The sequence below is a fragment of the Dendrobium catenatum genome, unplaced genomic scaffold, assembly GCF_001605985.2.
Source record: "Dendrobium catenatum unplaced genomic scaffold, ASM160598v2 fragScaff_scaffold_1676, whole genome shotgun sequence".
In the NCBI taxonomy this organism is placed as follows: domain Eukaryota; kingdom Viridiplantae; phylum Streptophyta; class Magnoliopsida; order Asparagales; family Orchidaceae; genus Dendrobium; species Dendrobium catenatum.
In genome coordinates, this window is record NW_021320138.1 from 736,516 (window position 1) to 752,491 (window position 15,976).

The window sequence follows — 15,976 nt, forward strand, 5'->3', positions numbered from 1 at the left end:
GTTCAAAAACATTTTCGAATAATATTTGAACTTGAAATATGAGGTTTGGATCTAGTTTAAATTTTGTTTGAGTTCTTGAGGCTAACATTTTGAGCATTAGGACGAAACATATTTTAAACAAAGTCTGAATGAAATATGATTATGTTTGGAAGAAAATTCCAATAAGAGGACTGTGATGAAGAGGTGGTTGAAGGGATTATAGCGAATATTTACGATTATAGTGCGTCAATTACTTGAAGCTTTGAAATATTTACGATTATAGTGTGTCAATTACCTGAGCTTTGAAATGTATAGAGATTTCTTGAAAGGAGAAGCTTGAGCATCTTTTTTATTTAAACAGTTGTGACTCATATGAATATTTTGATCCAAAATGAATTTTTTTATTAAATTTCTTCAAATAAAAATAGAATAAATATAGTTGTTGATATATAAAATTCAAATTTCTCTGTTATTATATAAAATAAAAAATAAAAAATCGGCCAAGAAGATACATAACAATTATTCCAGAACGGCTATCTTCTCCGTAATCATACTCAACCAGAGGCCATCATGTCTCCAGCTTCCGTAGTGTTGATGCTGCTGATCGTTGCAGCGGCCGTTACGATTCCAAGAGGGGAAGCACAGCTTACTTGTCTCGAGGTGGTGGGCGGCTACTTCATGGCATGCCTCTACTTCCTAAATTCCGGCGGTTTCTTGCCGGCAGAATGTTGCAGAGGCCTCCGCAGCCTGGCGGAAGTAGCTCAGGCGGCGATCGACCGCCGCAGCGCCTGCAATTGCTTGAAGATGCTGGTTCAGGGTGCTGCCGAAGAAGTGCTAAGGCGTGCTGGCCTTCTCCCCGAAACTTGTCAAATTTCCGATCTCCCCTTCGTCATCAGCCCCAGCACCGACTGCTCCATGTAATCTCTCTCTCTCTCTCTCTCTCTCTCTCTCTCTCTCTCTCTCTCTCTCTCTCTCTCTTCACAATTAAGACGCATTTTGCTTGAGATTTAAACGCTGTGTTTAGAAGAATTTGCATAATTTTAACTCAAATTTGGGATTGATCGAATCTTCGATTTCAGAGATGTATTTTAACAGGGTTTGCTATATTTCTTCCAATCTCGCAAATCTTTCAATCTACTACCAAAACAACCTTCAGATTTGGTTGGATTTTAGAATTGGACAATCAAAAAGTTTTGCCGATAGGGATTGCTAAATACCATTAAATCTTGAATAGCGGATTTACTAAATCCTACTTCGAATCAAACAGACTCTGATATTGAAATATGAACATTGTTTTGGATTTGCAGGGTGATCTGAGAGCAGTTTTTTAGTGATTACCGGTCAGTGAAGTGTGAAGTGTTTGGTGAATCGGGTATGCTTGATAACATTGATTGTTCTTTTGGGCCATTCTTGAAGATAATTGCTGTAATTGTTGAGAATTTTGTAATGTTTGTCAATAATTCAATATTTGTCCTTTCCATTTATTTTTATAGTTTTTGTAATTTGTACACTCGTGTTATTTTCATTATTTAATGGGCACACTTTAGCTTCTTTTTCATCCAAGTTTTTTTAATAAATGAAGAATAATATATTATAAAATATATGATTTTAATCACACATTCAAAATTAAGGCTTCATTTCGAACCGCTTACTTTCTGTTTCTTAAAAAAATTATTTTAAAAAACAGTGAGAAAATCATCCCATCCCAAACAAAGCCTGGTTTAGGGTTTACTTCTCAGTATTGTTGCAACTGATGATTTGGTTGCAAATTTGTACCTGATTTATGATAAATTTGAGATGGAATTGCTGCAGCTTTGTTCCATCAATGACTAATTTATGATGAATTTCATCATAAATTTGTCACATGAACTTTAACGAAGTCCATCACTACACTTGCAAAGTCTGCTTGCTCGATCACATTTATTGTAGATCCATCGATCAACATATCATTTGCAACACTAAAAACAAGTATGAATTAGGATTGTAGTTCTTAAGCAATTAGAAGACATCACAATTTCAAGCAGCAATATATCAATGTATCTTTAGTAAGTCATAATTTTCAATACAAACATTGAAGAAAAGTCAAGCTAATTTTCAAAAATTTGCATATCAAGTTCTTGTGGTTTCATCGCTTGCCACTAATGCAACTGTCTGATGCTTTTATCATATGACACCAAGTCACTTTTCCAGCCTCTCTTATGCATCACTGTGGCTTCGTTTGGGATGGCTTTTTTACTGTTTCTTAAAGCAGTTTTTTAGTAAAAAATTAAAAATTTTCTACTAAAAAGTTGCTTTAAGAAGCAATAAGAAAACCGTCTCAAACAAAGCCTATATATCTCATGACTGCATCTGACAAACTTAGTGTGTATAAATACCCCCTCATTTGAAGACCTCAAGCTCATTCAAAGACTATCAATTTGCAAACAATGGGAGTAAAATAATAAAATTTGGAAACAAAAATTTATCTTGTGTTATAAGTTCCAGCATACATGCTACTCTCCATCAAAGAATCACCTTTTCCAAACGCTTAATCCAAGTTTTGCTTAATATACACAAAGCTACAGATTAAAAGCAGAAAAAAAAAAAATACAACCATGATTAGCTGAAGTGAAAAATGCCTATACTTTCTCAAGTTCCTCACTAATTAAAAAAAAAAATTGGAAATTGTAGGCTCTGCCAACGGATATTGAAAACAATAGAGCAATTTCACAGACAAGGAACTCTGTTCACCATTACAGGCCAGGAGGGAAGCTGGTAATTTGCCCTTGTTCCAGCAGATCTTGGTTATTCACTTTATAAGCCATCCTTACACGCATTGCAAGCGGTTTCTGGAACATCAAATTTTTTAGACATATATAGCAAATGACTCAAATATGCAATTGAAACGGAATTACACGTAATATATTTGAGTAAATAATATATACCTGCCCGTGTTGGCTATTAGTGACAGATAAGGTTTGCGTTATAGACCCTTTTCCACTAGCTGGAAGAGTACTGCTGCTAGCAGGATCTAGGTGCAACTGAATAAACTGCAGAAAAATATGGTATTGAAAATAATATAAAATGTATGGCACAGAACCAATAAAACATTGCTGAAGAAAGGAGATGGAATGTTGTTTGACATTTTAAGCATAGCCAAGATGAACATCCATAGCACCATATGAGAATAAATCAAAATAAGTTTTATTTTTGGGTGTGATTCCTGAGGAGTTAATTTCAAATATTCAACCATTAGCTGTTGAAGATGAGTGCTATTCATATTTTGTAAATTGCTTGCACACTAGATGGATAAATAAATGCAAACAACATTAGAATTGCTTCTGGTGCAGGAAGTCTAGAAACACTAGATGACAACTAAAGTTGCATTAGAAACAAATGTAACATTAGCGGCTAAAAAATGGAGTTAATAAGGCTTTTCTAAGAACAATTACAATTTCAAGTACCTTTGGAACAGCAGCTTGAAAAATGAAATCTGTATACTCATTTGATGATTTATTTGTAAAGGTAGCTTTGATCTGTGTATCATGCTGCCTTCCAGGGAGTTTTGTGAAGCTGAACGCAATCTTTAATGAATTGCTCTCAAAAGCGGTTATGGCTGGAAAATCTGGCTTTTCATTACCTGTTTTAAGTGAATATATTAAAACTTCACCTGTTAACAGCATAATCAATAAATTGTCAAACAAAAGGCTGACCTGAAACAGATATATGATTTGAAAAACCATCCAGTAAATCTACTATTGGAGCAGTGGACGGTGGTGATCTGATTATTTGTTCAATCCCTCTCAGAGGATCTATGGTCAATGCTTCAGAAGATAGGGACGAAGATGTAGAAGTTAAAGATGAAAATTTATCCAGAGCAACTGCTGAAGAATTTGCCACACTGCTCGAGACACTATTTGGTGGTGATGAATCATTCGGAATAGGAGAGCCAATCGATAAAAGATCCATTAAAATATCTGAGCCTCCAGAGAAAGCAGCACCTTCATGTTTTACCCAGAAAAAATAGCAATATTAATATCAATGAGAAACATACAAAGATATACTCTTAATAAAATATTATATAGTGTTATTTTAATATCACAGTTACTAAAATATTATATAGTGTTATATGCAACTTGAATAGAGTAACATACATCTTAATTAAGTCTCAAAATTTTTAACTAATTACATCTTAATAGTAAAAGAAATGGCAATAAAAGCAACAAAGATATACTCTTTTCATTAAAATTTTATACAAGGAAATCACTCTAGCATAGCATAACAGAGAAAGAGATAAAGCAAGTTTTAAAAATGAGAAACTGTGGCAGCTATAAAATTGAAATAGATGGTTCTTTGATTGACATTCAGTACGATGTGTAGCTTAGGGTTCATGCGACCCACTCTTTGAAGAATGCTAACATGTATTTGCATTGAAGAGAGAGAGAGAGAGAGAGAGAGAGAGAGAGAGAGAGAGAGAGAGAGAGAGAGAGAAATGGAGGAGAAACCTCATAGATAAGAATTGAGCTTCCACTTTTCAAACCAAATTCTCCTCCACTTTGTGAATTACTTGCTATTACTAGATCATACTTATTACAAAATCACGCAAATTGAGATAAGTCGAAGGCCTATATTTCTCAGCATTTATGATTTCTATGTGCAAATTTTTGCATAAAGCAAGATTACCATTACAAGTTCTGAGCCCTAACTCTACATAATTCAACCACTAAAAAATTATTAAACAAATAGATCTAAAAAACAAAGATCAGGTTCATATCCATTTACGTTTAAGCCTGCAAATACCACTCAAAAAGTTATCTTCTTATTCTTCGAAGAGAATGCAAAAGGATGATGTATCTTCAATGAAGAAGTAATGCATAAAAATGAAGGAAAGAACCCACATGGAGGATTGACATGGAAAATGAACCCACATACCCTAAAAATAACGAAGGCAAAACTCCATAAGATTCAGTACGAGAAAATTTGGAAGAATGTTGCAAAAATAATGTTTCAAGAAAAAGACACTCTGGGAAAAATCATTGATCTGTAAAAGAACTGGCTTAATTAAAGGGAAACAAGAAAATTAGAAAGAAAACCTGATGGCACAGGGGTCCCCAAATCAATGCCCAATAGGTCCTGCAGAAAATCGCTGGTTGATGACTTAGTAGCAGGGACATCATCGGAGCTCAAATCAAGCAAATCCCCCATAGATGCCGCTGGTGGCTTCGTCACTCCATTCTGAAGATTTAGTGAAGTCCCTGAAAGGTTTGCCTTGCTGGGTTTGACAGCAGGAACATCTGTTGAAGAGCCATCTTTCCTTCCAAGATAAGTTGATTCATCCAAAACAGGCATCCTTTCAACCAAAGAAGATCTGCGCATTTATTCATGATTTTAAAGTGAACATATCAATGTAAGCTCGGATCCCTAAGAATAAACTCAAGATGGGTAATAAATCAGCAACTCACTGGATGTTTTTGTGCTTCTGTATGATATTATTAAATTCAATTGATCTTTGTTGTAATTCTAGCTCAAAGTTACCTTTGTGCTGTATAATAAGCTCTCTTATCCTCCTGCAAGAAATACATAATAGCTGAGAAGTCATCTCGTAGAGAAGCCCCAAATGCATGACAAAGAAGCAAGCAAAAACTTTACTATACAGTGAGTACTGACTCGGAGGTGGGAGGAAAACGAGATGAAAGCTTTAGTAGAGCAATCAGAGACATTGCTCGAATTGTAAAATCTGAAGAATGAGATTTCAAAGCAACCTCAACAACATCGATTGCATCAGATTCAGTTACCTGGTAAAAGAAATGGAAGTGTGCTAAATTCACTGGAACAAATATTCATATGAAAGTATGAATGCAAAGCAAACAGTAGTTGTTGATATTATGACCTTCAAATGTAAGATGAAAGCCGTCCATTATCTTTAACAAAATTAAAACTAAAGACATGCATGATTTAAAGAAATTCACTATCATTTGGTATCAAATGGACGCATCAAAATTTTCGTAATGAACTACATTGGTTACATAAGAAAATAATTTTGATTTCAAAGTGTAGAAACTTTCAAATGGCTTGAAATCAAATGCATGTGTTGTTGATGATATTATATGGTTAGAAGGTTTTATTTAGTGAAATACATGGGTAAAACTATATTTTTAAAATGTCTTCTATCTATGATCAGATCATGCTTATATTTTCAGATACTTGATGTATGATTAAATCAACACAAAAATTTGTGATACTTAATTCACATGAAATTGATATGTTGATAATACTCAATGATGCGATGTTAAGTTTAATAATTATATAAAGCAAAAACAAAATGTTTGCTTAAGAAAAATGATGTTTCGGCATGAATCCCGCTTTTCAGACTTAGTATTGATTTATAGTTAACCAGATTTCCCCCGAGGATTGTATCGGGGTTTATTTAATTTTGGATCCTTACTTCCTATGAGCGCAAGCCCTTTATTGGCTCAAGAAAAACGACACGTCGGCATGAATCCTGCTTTACAAACATAGGATTTCATTCTCCTTAAGTCATACTGTAGTTAACAAGATTTCCTCCGAGGGTAGTGTCAGGGTTTAGTTAGATCTTGGTCCTTACTTTTTATAAGCGCAAACACTCATAATTAACACGTAAGAGAGAACTCTCGATTAATGATGAAATTTTTTAGTTTAGTCTCAATTGTGGGGGAAAATAGATATAGACCCGATCAAGATCTCATGATTCCGTCATCCTGGGTATACAATAAGTTTCAGTCTACGAACATTAATGATTGTTGATTGTAATGTCCACGGAATCTGATTAACAGTCATGGATTGTCTCCTCTCAGGAATCTCGAGTAGACTTGGGTGGTTAGATGTGGGTTGCAGTTTTAAAAAAGGTGATTTGGGGTTTACATCTATTAGAATACCTAAAAGTTAGCTTGGTTTGAGATCTATAACTTTGTTTAGAAGTTACCCAGAAGTTTGAATTGAAACACGTCTTACGATTTCTTATAGAAGTAGCTCAGGTGTTTGAATTTGGATTGGGACTTACGACTTCTATTGAAAGTAGCTCATAAAACGGATCTTACAACTTCTATTAATAGTCAACTGGTGGGTGTTACAGCCTAACCCTATAGGCTAAGATTCATATTAATTTTGGTTGAGGGCTTGAAAGATAGATATATATATATATATATATATAGATTAGACTTCACCCGTCAATACTTTAGTTTATGGTTACTTGTTAGTTTGACATTATTAAACTTTTAGCTTTCAATTGTTTACTAGCCGACACTTACTTGCCAGCAATTGTTGTTGTTTGGCACTAGTGCTTCTGCTACAATACCATACTCTTTTTTTCATTTTGCAACTTTATTGCGCTGGTAGCTTGCTCTAGCCCGCTTTACTTTCTTTAGCAATTATTTTGGTGCTAATCAATTTCTATTTTTTTACTTGCAAGTGACTGGAGTTTTGTGCATGCAAGAGCTTACCCAAGAGTATTAGAGAGCTTACACAGAGAGTTGTTTTGGAGAGCTTGAAGGGTTTGTATAGAAAATATTTTCTTTTGTTTGAGTCGTAGATTTAGGAGTGTGGTTTTCATGTAGCTTGTACTTAAGGGTTGATTAGTGAAAAAATAACTTCTTTTTCTGCATTCAAAAGAAAATTCATCAGAATGGCTCTCTCCACATTAATTGATTAATTAATAAAAAATTTTATTTTAATCAACCAATTAATCAATTTAAATTTCATTGTTCTTGGATTTTAAGTTGCTCCTGGGTTTTTTTAAAATTTGCTCTCGAATAATTAATTAGCTAATTAATTATATTTGCTCTCAGATTTTAAATTGCTCTCGAATAATTAATAAACCAATTAATTAATTTTAATTAATTATTCTCAATTAACCGACTAATTTTAATTAATTTATTACAATTAATCAATCAAAATTAATTAACTAATTTCAAATTCATAATTAATTTCAATTAACTTATTAATTATTTAATTAATTAATTTCTTTAATCAATTAATTTTAATTAATCAATTTATTGAAATGAATTCACTAATATTAGTCAATTAATTAAATCTAATTAATTATTTTTCATTAATTAATTCTAATTAAACAATTGACTTCAACTATTTTTAATTAATTATATTATATTTAATTAATAATTAAAATTAGTTAATTAATTTCAATCAATTAACTCCAATAAATTAATTAATTGAAATTAAATTTGAATTGATTAATTTTTCATTAATTAATTTCATTCTTTTTTAATTAATCAATCTCATTTTACTTAATTAATTTAATTTAATTTAATCGATTAATTAATCAAATTAATGAATTAAATTTTAAATTCAATCGCTCTCCAATTTGGTAGTGCTTTGGAGTGATTTTAGAATAACTTGGAAAAATTAATACAAAAGATACCTCTTGAAGAAAGCGTTTTTATTGGAGTAGATTTAAATGAACATATTGGTAGAGAGGTAGATGATTTTAAAAGCATTTATGATGGCCATGAGTTTGGAACAACAAATGAATGTGGTAAGACCATATTAGATTTTTTTTTAACTTACGATTTCTTAATAGCTAATACCTTATTTAAGAAAAGAGGTAAACATCTTATCACTTATAAAAATGGATATAGTAAAAAGCAGATTGATTATTTTCTTATAAAAATTTAGATCGTTTAGATTGCAAAGATTGTAAAGTTATTTTGAGTGAAAATTTATGTACCCAACATCGATTATTAGTTTTGGACTTTAAGTTAAAGTGGCAGAAAATAAAAAAATAAAGTAAAACGATTTTCTATAATTAGATGGGAGCATTTAAATATTATTAACAAAAGTATTTCTGAGAGTAAAATTTTATATCTTAAGATTTTATCTGTGCATAAAGATGTTAATATTATGTGCGAAAAAGTTGCTAGTGATATTAAAAAAATTGCAAAAGATATGCTTAGAGTTTCAAAGGGAAAAGCTCATCATAATAAAAATAGTTTATGGTGGAATCCAAATGTGCAAGAAAATATAAAAAATGAGAAGATTTGTTATAAAAATTAGTTTAAATGTAAAAATTCTGATGATTGGAAAAGCTAAAAAGATGCTCGTAAGGAATCTAAGAAAGCTTTTTGCGATGCAAAGAACTTAATTTTTAATTATTTATAAAATAGATTAGATACTAAGGAGTGAGAAATATATATGTATAAGTTAATCAAACAAAGAGATAAGAGTAGTAAAGATTTAGTTCAAATGAAGTGTATTAAGGATGACGATTAAAATGTACTTTTCTTAGAATATGATATTCAACAAAGGTGGATGAGATATTTTGCTAAACTTTTTAACTAATAATGTGAAAATACAATTGACTTTAATGACTTTAGCACTCTAAATGAAAATAAATATTTTTATTTTTATCGACGTATTAGTAAAATCAAAGTTAAAGAGACTTTAAAGAAAATGAAGCGTGGAAAAGCTGTTGGATCGGGACTTGTTGTGCGATAGAAAAGTGGAGGAATGCATCGAACTTGTTGTGCGATAGAAAAGTACCCTTCAAACTTAAGGAAAAATTCTATAAGATGGTGGTAAGACCTGTAATGCTTTATGGTGCCAAATGTTAGCCATTAAAAGAGAAGCATAATACTATGTTCAGTGTTGCAGAGATGAGGATGCTTAGGTGGATGAGTGGCTTTACTCTTAGACGATTAAAAAGTACTTTTCTTAGAAGATGATATTCAACAAAGGTGGATGAGATATTTTGCTAAACTTTTTAATGAATAATGTGAAAATACGATTGACTTTAATGACTTTAGCACTCTAAATGAAAATAAATATTTTTATTTTTATCGACGTATTAGTAAAATCGAAGTTAAAGAGGCTTTAAAGAAAATGAAGCGTGAAAAAGCTGTTGGATCGGGACTTATTGTGCGATAGAAAAGTGGAGGAATGCATCGAACTTGTTGTGCGATATAAAAGTACCCTTCAAACTTAAGGAAAAATTCTATAAGATGGTGGTAAGACCTGTAATGCTTTATTGTGCCAAATGTTAGCCATTAAAAGAGAAGCATAATACTATGTTCAGTGTTGCAGAGATGAGGATGCTTAGGTGGATGAGTGGCTTTACTCTTAGAAATAGGATACGAAATGAGCATATCATAGCTGTCAATGGCGCAAAATAGCGCGCGCCATGGCGCACGACGCGGCGCGGTGCACCTACGACGCCATGTTCATGGCGAGGCGCATGTGTTTAAAATAGCGCGCACTATTTGCGCCACATGTGAGCCATGGCGCATTGCGCACGGAGCAAAATAGCACGCCAAATTGTTTTTAAATTTTGGTATACTTATGAATATTTTTTACCGCTAGTTACATGCTATGTACTGCTCGGTACAGCTCGGTACAACTAGGTACACGCTCGGTACTGCTAGGTACACGCTCGGTATCGCTAAGTACATGCATGATACCGCTCGGTACCGCTCGTTACATGCTCGGTACCGCTCGGTACATGCTTTGTACCACTCGGTACAGCTCGGTACAACTAGGTATTGCTAAGTACATGAAAGATACCGCTCGGTACATGCTCGGTACCGCTAGTTACATGCTTTGTACCACTCGGTACAGTTCGGTACATGCTCGGTACTGCTCCCTAATTTCCATACAAATGAACTTCAAAATTTCTCTTACAAATAAATTTTGTTCCGGGGGCGCTGCGCCCCCTTGGACCCCGGCAGCCCCTATATTATGTTTCTTGGACAATATTATGTTTCTTTTATCTAAATTTGTTTGCTTTTAGGTGATCATAAAATGTCAGATTCAATTCTTATAGGATTATGAAGTAGTGGTACCGAGGGTGAAGAAGAAAATTATGAAGTAGGAGACAATGTTGAAGAAGATAATGAAGCTTTTTTAACATTTGCTGATGATGATGATTCCCAAGAAGAGTAGATTAAATTCTTATTTGATCTTTTAAAAAAAAAGATTGTAGCATTTGAATTATGAGATATTTGAATGTTACTTAGTCGAACTTATATATGTTATGGTTGTCTTTTATTATTATGATAGCTTGTCTTTTATTTTTAATAATATTTCATATTCATGCTTATTATTTTATAATTTTTATATAGCTTGCGCCATGTTCAAAATAACGCGCGCCGCGTTGTGCGCTATGAGCCATGGCTCCAAATGGACCTTTGCGCCATAGTGCGCCATTCGCCGTTAACATACATGGAGCATATACATAAAAAGGTTGGTGAAGCTCCAGTGGAAGATAAGATTAGAGAGAGTCGCTGTTGACCCGTACGCCGTAACAAAAAAAGAGAAAAAAAAATCATCAAATCTCACCTGCTCTCTGCCGCTCCCACGTCGTGTGCACGTCGAAGCCATGCCTGAGTCACTTCGTGCACGATCTTCTCCCCTCACGATCGCCCACGACCTCTTGTCGTTAAAGAGTCAAGGAAAAGAGGCTGAAGGCCTCTTACTCTCACGCCTGCTCTTTCTCTCACCCCGACATCTCCCGCTCTCTCTTCTTCCTGGACGGATCGGAAGCTGCGACAGTTTGATCGGAAGCATCGAGCAGGAGCTCGCAGGCTGTGAAGTTACCTTTCTCCCTTGGGCGCTACATTCTCCGACTCCTCCCTGCTGTCCGGCTACGCTCGACGACATTCCCTTCCCTTTGGTTTGGAAGTTACGACAGTTTGATCTGAAACAACAGAAGAGAGCTCGCTTGCTGTCGAGGAAACCTTCTCCCCTTCGGGTCTTATCTACAAACCCATCTGCCTTCCAAAATTTACCCCGGAACTTAGTTCGTTAAAACTCCCTCGCCGAATAAGAAAAGCGAGTGGAGGCCGGGGCCGAATTTTCGAAGCCCACAGTCGCCTAGATGGTTTGGTCACATTAAATGGAGGCTTTCTGATGACCCGGTTAGGAAAGTTGAGGTATTAGATTTGACTTATGTTAAGAAAGGTAGAGGTAGACCTAAAAAGACTTCGTTAGAAAATATTAGAAATGATCTTTCTTTATTAGATTTAAATGAGAATTTGACGTTTAACATGGCACAATGGCGAAATAGAATTCATGTAGCCGACCCCACATAGTGGGACAAAGGTTTGATGTTGTTGTTTTTGTTGTTCATTTCTTAACGCCAAAGGGTGGTACCTGTTTGTAAAAAGATGCAATGCCCATCTTTCTATTTTTATTTTTTTATTTTTTATTTCAACACAAAATTAAGAGAATGCAATTCTCCTCCAAAGAGGAGAAATGGCCATATATATGCATATATATTAGGGTTCTATCTACTGTTTTGACCGAAAGGAAGTGAACGATATAGTGAGCAGAGAAAATGGTTTGCCTCACTGCCTCTTGTGAGACGTGCCTTCACCACACAAGAATCGGGAGCCATGAGCATATGAGGTTGTGGGCAACTTGACTTGATAAAACCAAAAATAATATTGCTAAACATTATCGCTAGTCAATTTGTTTACTTTGCTTTCCCCACCAAATTGCAATTCACCATAGCTAAACATTTACAATCATACAGTTTCCCCTTTCTTTTTCACGATAAAATTAAAAGAAACAAACTGAGACTTTCTTGATCGACTTAATAAAGATTGGTATAACTGCTGTTGTAGCCTTCACTGCAAGCATTTCGACAAAAACACCCAAAATGTAGGAATGAAACTCGTAGTCAAGGGTTTTTCCATTTAAAAGTGAAAGCTGAATAACTAAGATACATGACAAATGAGCTAACAAGGGTGAGACAGACAATAGAAACAGGAAAATGTGACACCTGTAAGTCAACTTCAAAAGAGAACTTGAATGGTTAGAGGGAAATTCACAATGGAATCCATGAAGTTTCCTTCCAAAAGGGTGATGATTTGAAGTTGCATAAGATACTACAACAACAACAAGTCTTTATTATGATAGAAAAATGAAATTTATTTAAACTTCAAATTCTTAAAAAGTTATTCACCATTCAATTCTTCCATGAGCTGAGCTAGAGTAATTGTACGTTAGGAAAATAACTAAACAAGCCTTTTATCGGAGGCAGCCTGACCCAGAATGTTTGAAAGGAAAAATGAGTATTAATAGCAAAAACTAAACCGGGGAAAAACATAAATTGAAAGCCAAGTATAATGTAACTCACAGTTACAGGTTCCTCCGCTGCAAGCATGCCAGCTCCATTTACTAGCATTTCACCATATTCCCCAATGCACCATAGTGCGACCCGTACTAAACCAACCTACAAAAGAATTAAAGAAGCAGGATAAAACAATGGAAACCAAGTTCGACATTGAGCATGATCATTAAAATATCCCACCTGTAAAGAAGAAGTTTGAAAAGCCTTATATAGCGACCTCACAGTATATCCTTGAAGATCAGCAGCATTGCTTATAACAACTATAAGCGAATGCCAAACTTCATCTTTTACATGATTCCCAGCCTTGCATCACACAAATTATGATTAACTATAAAGTTCAATCAAATGCTACTCCAAAAATAAAAAGAGCTCAAAGGAACCATTCTATCATGAGCTTATGTGACGAAGACCTCAAGTGCATCAATTGAAGATTTATTAAAAATATAATTTTCTTGGGTTTGGTTTAAAACATTTTGCATTTTGAAGGGCATTTAAACATGAAATATAAAACATCTAAAGCTAAAAAAAAAAAAGTTACTAAACAGCATGGATGACCGCAGAATCACAAAAGGCCTGAAAGGCCAATCTTATATCTTATGAAGTGCTCTACCACTTTACTATGCCACATGTTAACAAAGAGCAAACGGGAAGCCAACAAAGTATCCAACGCCAGTGCTTAAAACTAGTAAGAAAGGAATTTACTTGCAACATAAATTAGATGGAAGCTGCAAGTACGTCAAAAAAAGAAGGTCCGCAAAAAAGAGTTTACCCCTTCACATGCATAGCTAATTTGCAATTTTAATTTCAAACCCAGTGGAACATTTAAATTTGCTGCGTGCCAGACACAACAGACAACAATATATTGAATTTGAATCCTTGGTGCACATGCAATTTTTAAGATTGTACTTGAAGAAGCCTAATAAATAATTTGATTAATAAAAAATATATCCCTCAGTTGTTCTAATCTCTGAATTCACCTTGAGTTGTTTACAGAGATGAAGAGCCTTATAACAGAAGACAATCTGTCCAAACACAAATTGAAGTAAACTATGTTCATGCAGGTATCCACATATGCACAACTGAAATATAGGTTAATACAAAAAATAATAAACAATATGATGAAACACACACCCAGCCATAGAAGAGAAGTATTAAGATGATTATAATTCAACGGTCCATAGTAAAAGTTCCACGTCCAACTCCTTGTCGCCAAAAAAAAAAACAATACTGAGTGACAAAATGTATGCACTTTTGACCAAAAACATGCAAATAATAACACCAAAAACTGATTACAAGAAATCTAGCTGTAAAGAAAATGGATTAAGAATTATAGCTTTCTTTACATCAATAAGAGAAAAGAAACCTTCATGCAACTGTAGCAATCAGTACCTCGGATAAGATCTTCAGCATCTGATCAATATACCATAACTTTTCAGATGAAAATCTGTCAAGTGCAGAAATAAATTAAATTTTGGTCATACATGTAATTAAATATGTATAACTCAGATACTATTAATGCAATCTTAAGTTAGGTCTCCATCAACAAGGTAACTATTTTATAACTTAATAGAGGTTGCCTAATAAAAATGCAAATATCTTTTATAGATAACAAATTGAAGCTGCCATGAGCAACTTATAGGAGCAGAATCATACATCTACGTCAATAGGTTCATTGATGGTGGGTTGGTGTGGAAGTCTGAAAAATCAACGCCCACCAAGTTTTAACCATGATTTCAAGTACTTTTTTTATCCTCACATCATTTTTATAGGACAGAATGCCTGTAATTTAAATATGAGCCTCTTGCTGCTCAGAGAATATCTATTAAATGGCTAAGAATGACCATGTACAATAAAAAGAAAAGTAATTTTCATTGAAAAACTGTTAAAAACTTGACTTTACATATGCCTCATAATTTTCTTCTAAATCAAATTTACCTAAGTTGCAGCTTTGGCTTTTTACTGTTGTGAGCTACTAATGAACCTTGGTATAAAAAACATCAACAAATTCCAAGAGATTCAACACAAAAACAGATTTTTATTGATAGAAAATCAAATACAAACAAAGCAAGATACAATGGACATTTTTCAAGAGGACTTTCTCTCCCAAACCCTAGACGCTGCTAGGATCTCTCACACAAGAGAACTATAGCAGTCAAAACAAATTTCTGCCTACAAATCTAGCATAAATCCTACTATTTATAGCAAACAATAAAACAACAAATTCCAAAATAGCCCTCCCCCAATTTCCCCTCAAATTAGCCCCCAAATTAGCTCTCTATCTAATTAGAAAATAACTCCTCCAATTGAACCCCCAAATCAACACCAAAATTTGTCCTTTTTAATTCGTAAATATCTCCTTCAAATCAGCCCATAAATCATCCCTTTTTAATTAGAAAACATCTCATAATTAATCTCTTTCTTAATTCCTCTTCTCATAAATGTAATGATAGGTTTAATGGGCCCCACAATGGGGGGTGAATTGCCCTCTCCCATGTCAATACTCCCCTCCCCAAAATGCACCTTGTCCTCAAGATGAAAGGTAGGGAACTGTCACCTGATTGCCTCGTATGGCTCCCACGTGGCATCATGCTCTGACAAATCTTTCCACTTGATTAGCACCTCTTGTGCCCCTATCTCCCCTTTGCGCACACCCGCTACTTCCAGGGGTTCCAAAATGACCTCCATGACCTCTGTCAAAGTCGGGGGTAGAGATGATGGTGTATGCTCTCCTATTGCCTTCCTCAGCTGTGAGACATGAAAGCCTAGGAGCAAAGCTGATGAAGGTGGTAGCCTCAGTCAATAAGCTATTGCTCAAATACACTACATGACCTCATAAGGCCCAAAGTACCTCAGGGATAATTTCTCATTCCTACTAGCTAGTATTTTTGTCTGTAGAACCTC

The 15,976-nt window shown here is 34.3% G+C and overlaps 2 protein-coding genes across 2 annotated transcripts in view; one reads left to right on the forward strand and one right to left on the reverse strand.

Annotated features, from left to right (window-relative positions):
- The first annotated feature begins 486 nt into the window (after nucleotides 1–486).
- Nucleotides 487–1,537, forward strand: LOC110096836 (non-specific lipid-transfer protein 1). Its single transcript, XM_020822961.2, has 2 exons — nucleotides 487–896; nucleotides 1,287–1,537. Exons 1-2 carry the CDS (start codon nucleotides 550–552, stop codon nucleotides 1,294–1,296), a joined length of 357 nt encoding a protein of 118 aa, XP_020678620.1. The 5' UTR covers nucleotides 487–549; the 3' UTR covers nucleotides 1,297–1,537.
- Nucleotides 1,538–2,399: 862 nt separating this feature from the next.
- Nucleotides 2,400–15,976, reverse strand: part of LOC110096804 (AP-1 complex subunit gamma-2) — a 62,725-nt gene continuing 49,148 nt past the window's right edge. The window contains exons 9-18 of the mRNA XM_020822903.2: nucleotides 14,465–14,519; nucleotides 13,256–13,378; nucleotides 13,082–13,177; nucleotides 5,626–5,753; nucleotides 5,421–5,525; nucleotides 5,052–5,326; nucleotides 3,672–3,959; nucleotides 3,423–3,598; nucleotides 2,904–3,008; nucleotides 2,400–2,807 (exon numbers count right to left, since the gene is read on the reverse strand). Of these exons, the coding sequence (XP_020678562.1) occupies nucleotides 2,712–2,807; nucleotides 2,904–3,008; nucleotides 3,423–3,598; nucleotides 3,672–3,959; nucleotides 5,052–5,326; nucleotides 5,421–5,525; nucleotides 5,626–5,753; nucleotides 13,082–13,177; nucleotides 13,256–13,378; nucleotides 14,465–14,519 (1,447 nt within the window). The 3' untranslated portion in view covers nucleotides 2,400–2,711. The remainder of the gene's footprint in view (nucleotides 2,808–2,903; nucleotides 3,009–3,422; nucleotides 3,599–3,671; nucleotides 3,960–5,051; nucleotides 5,327–5,420; nucleotides 5,526–5,625; nucleotides 5,754–13,081; nucleotides 13,178–13,255; nucleotides 13,379–14,464; nucleotides 14,520–15,976) is intronic.

Coding starts and splice junctions, on each gene's coding strand:
- LOC110096836 (XM_020822961.2), top strand. CDS start 550: ATGTCTCCAGCTTCCGTAGTGTTGATGCTGCTGATCGTTGCAGCGGCC.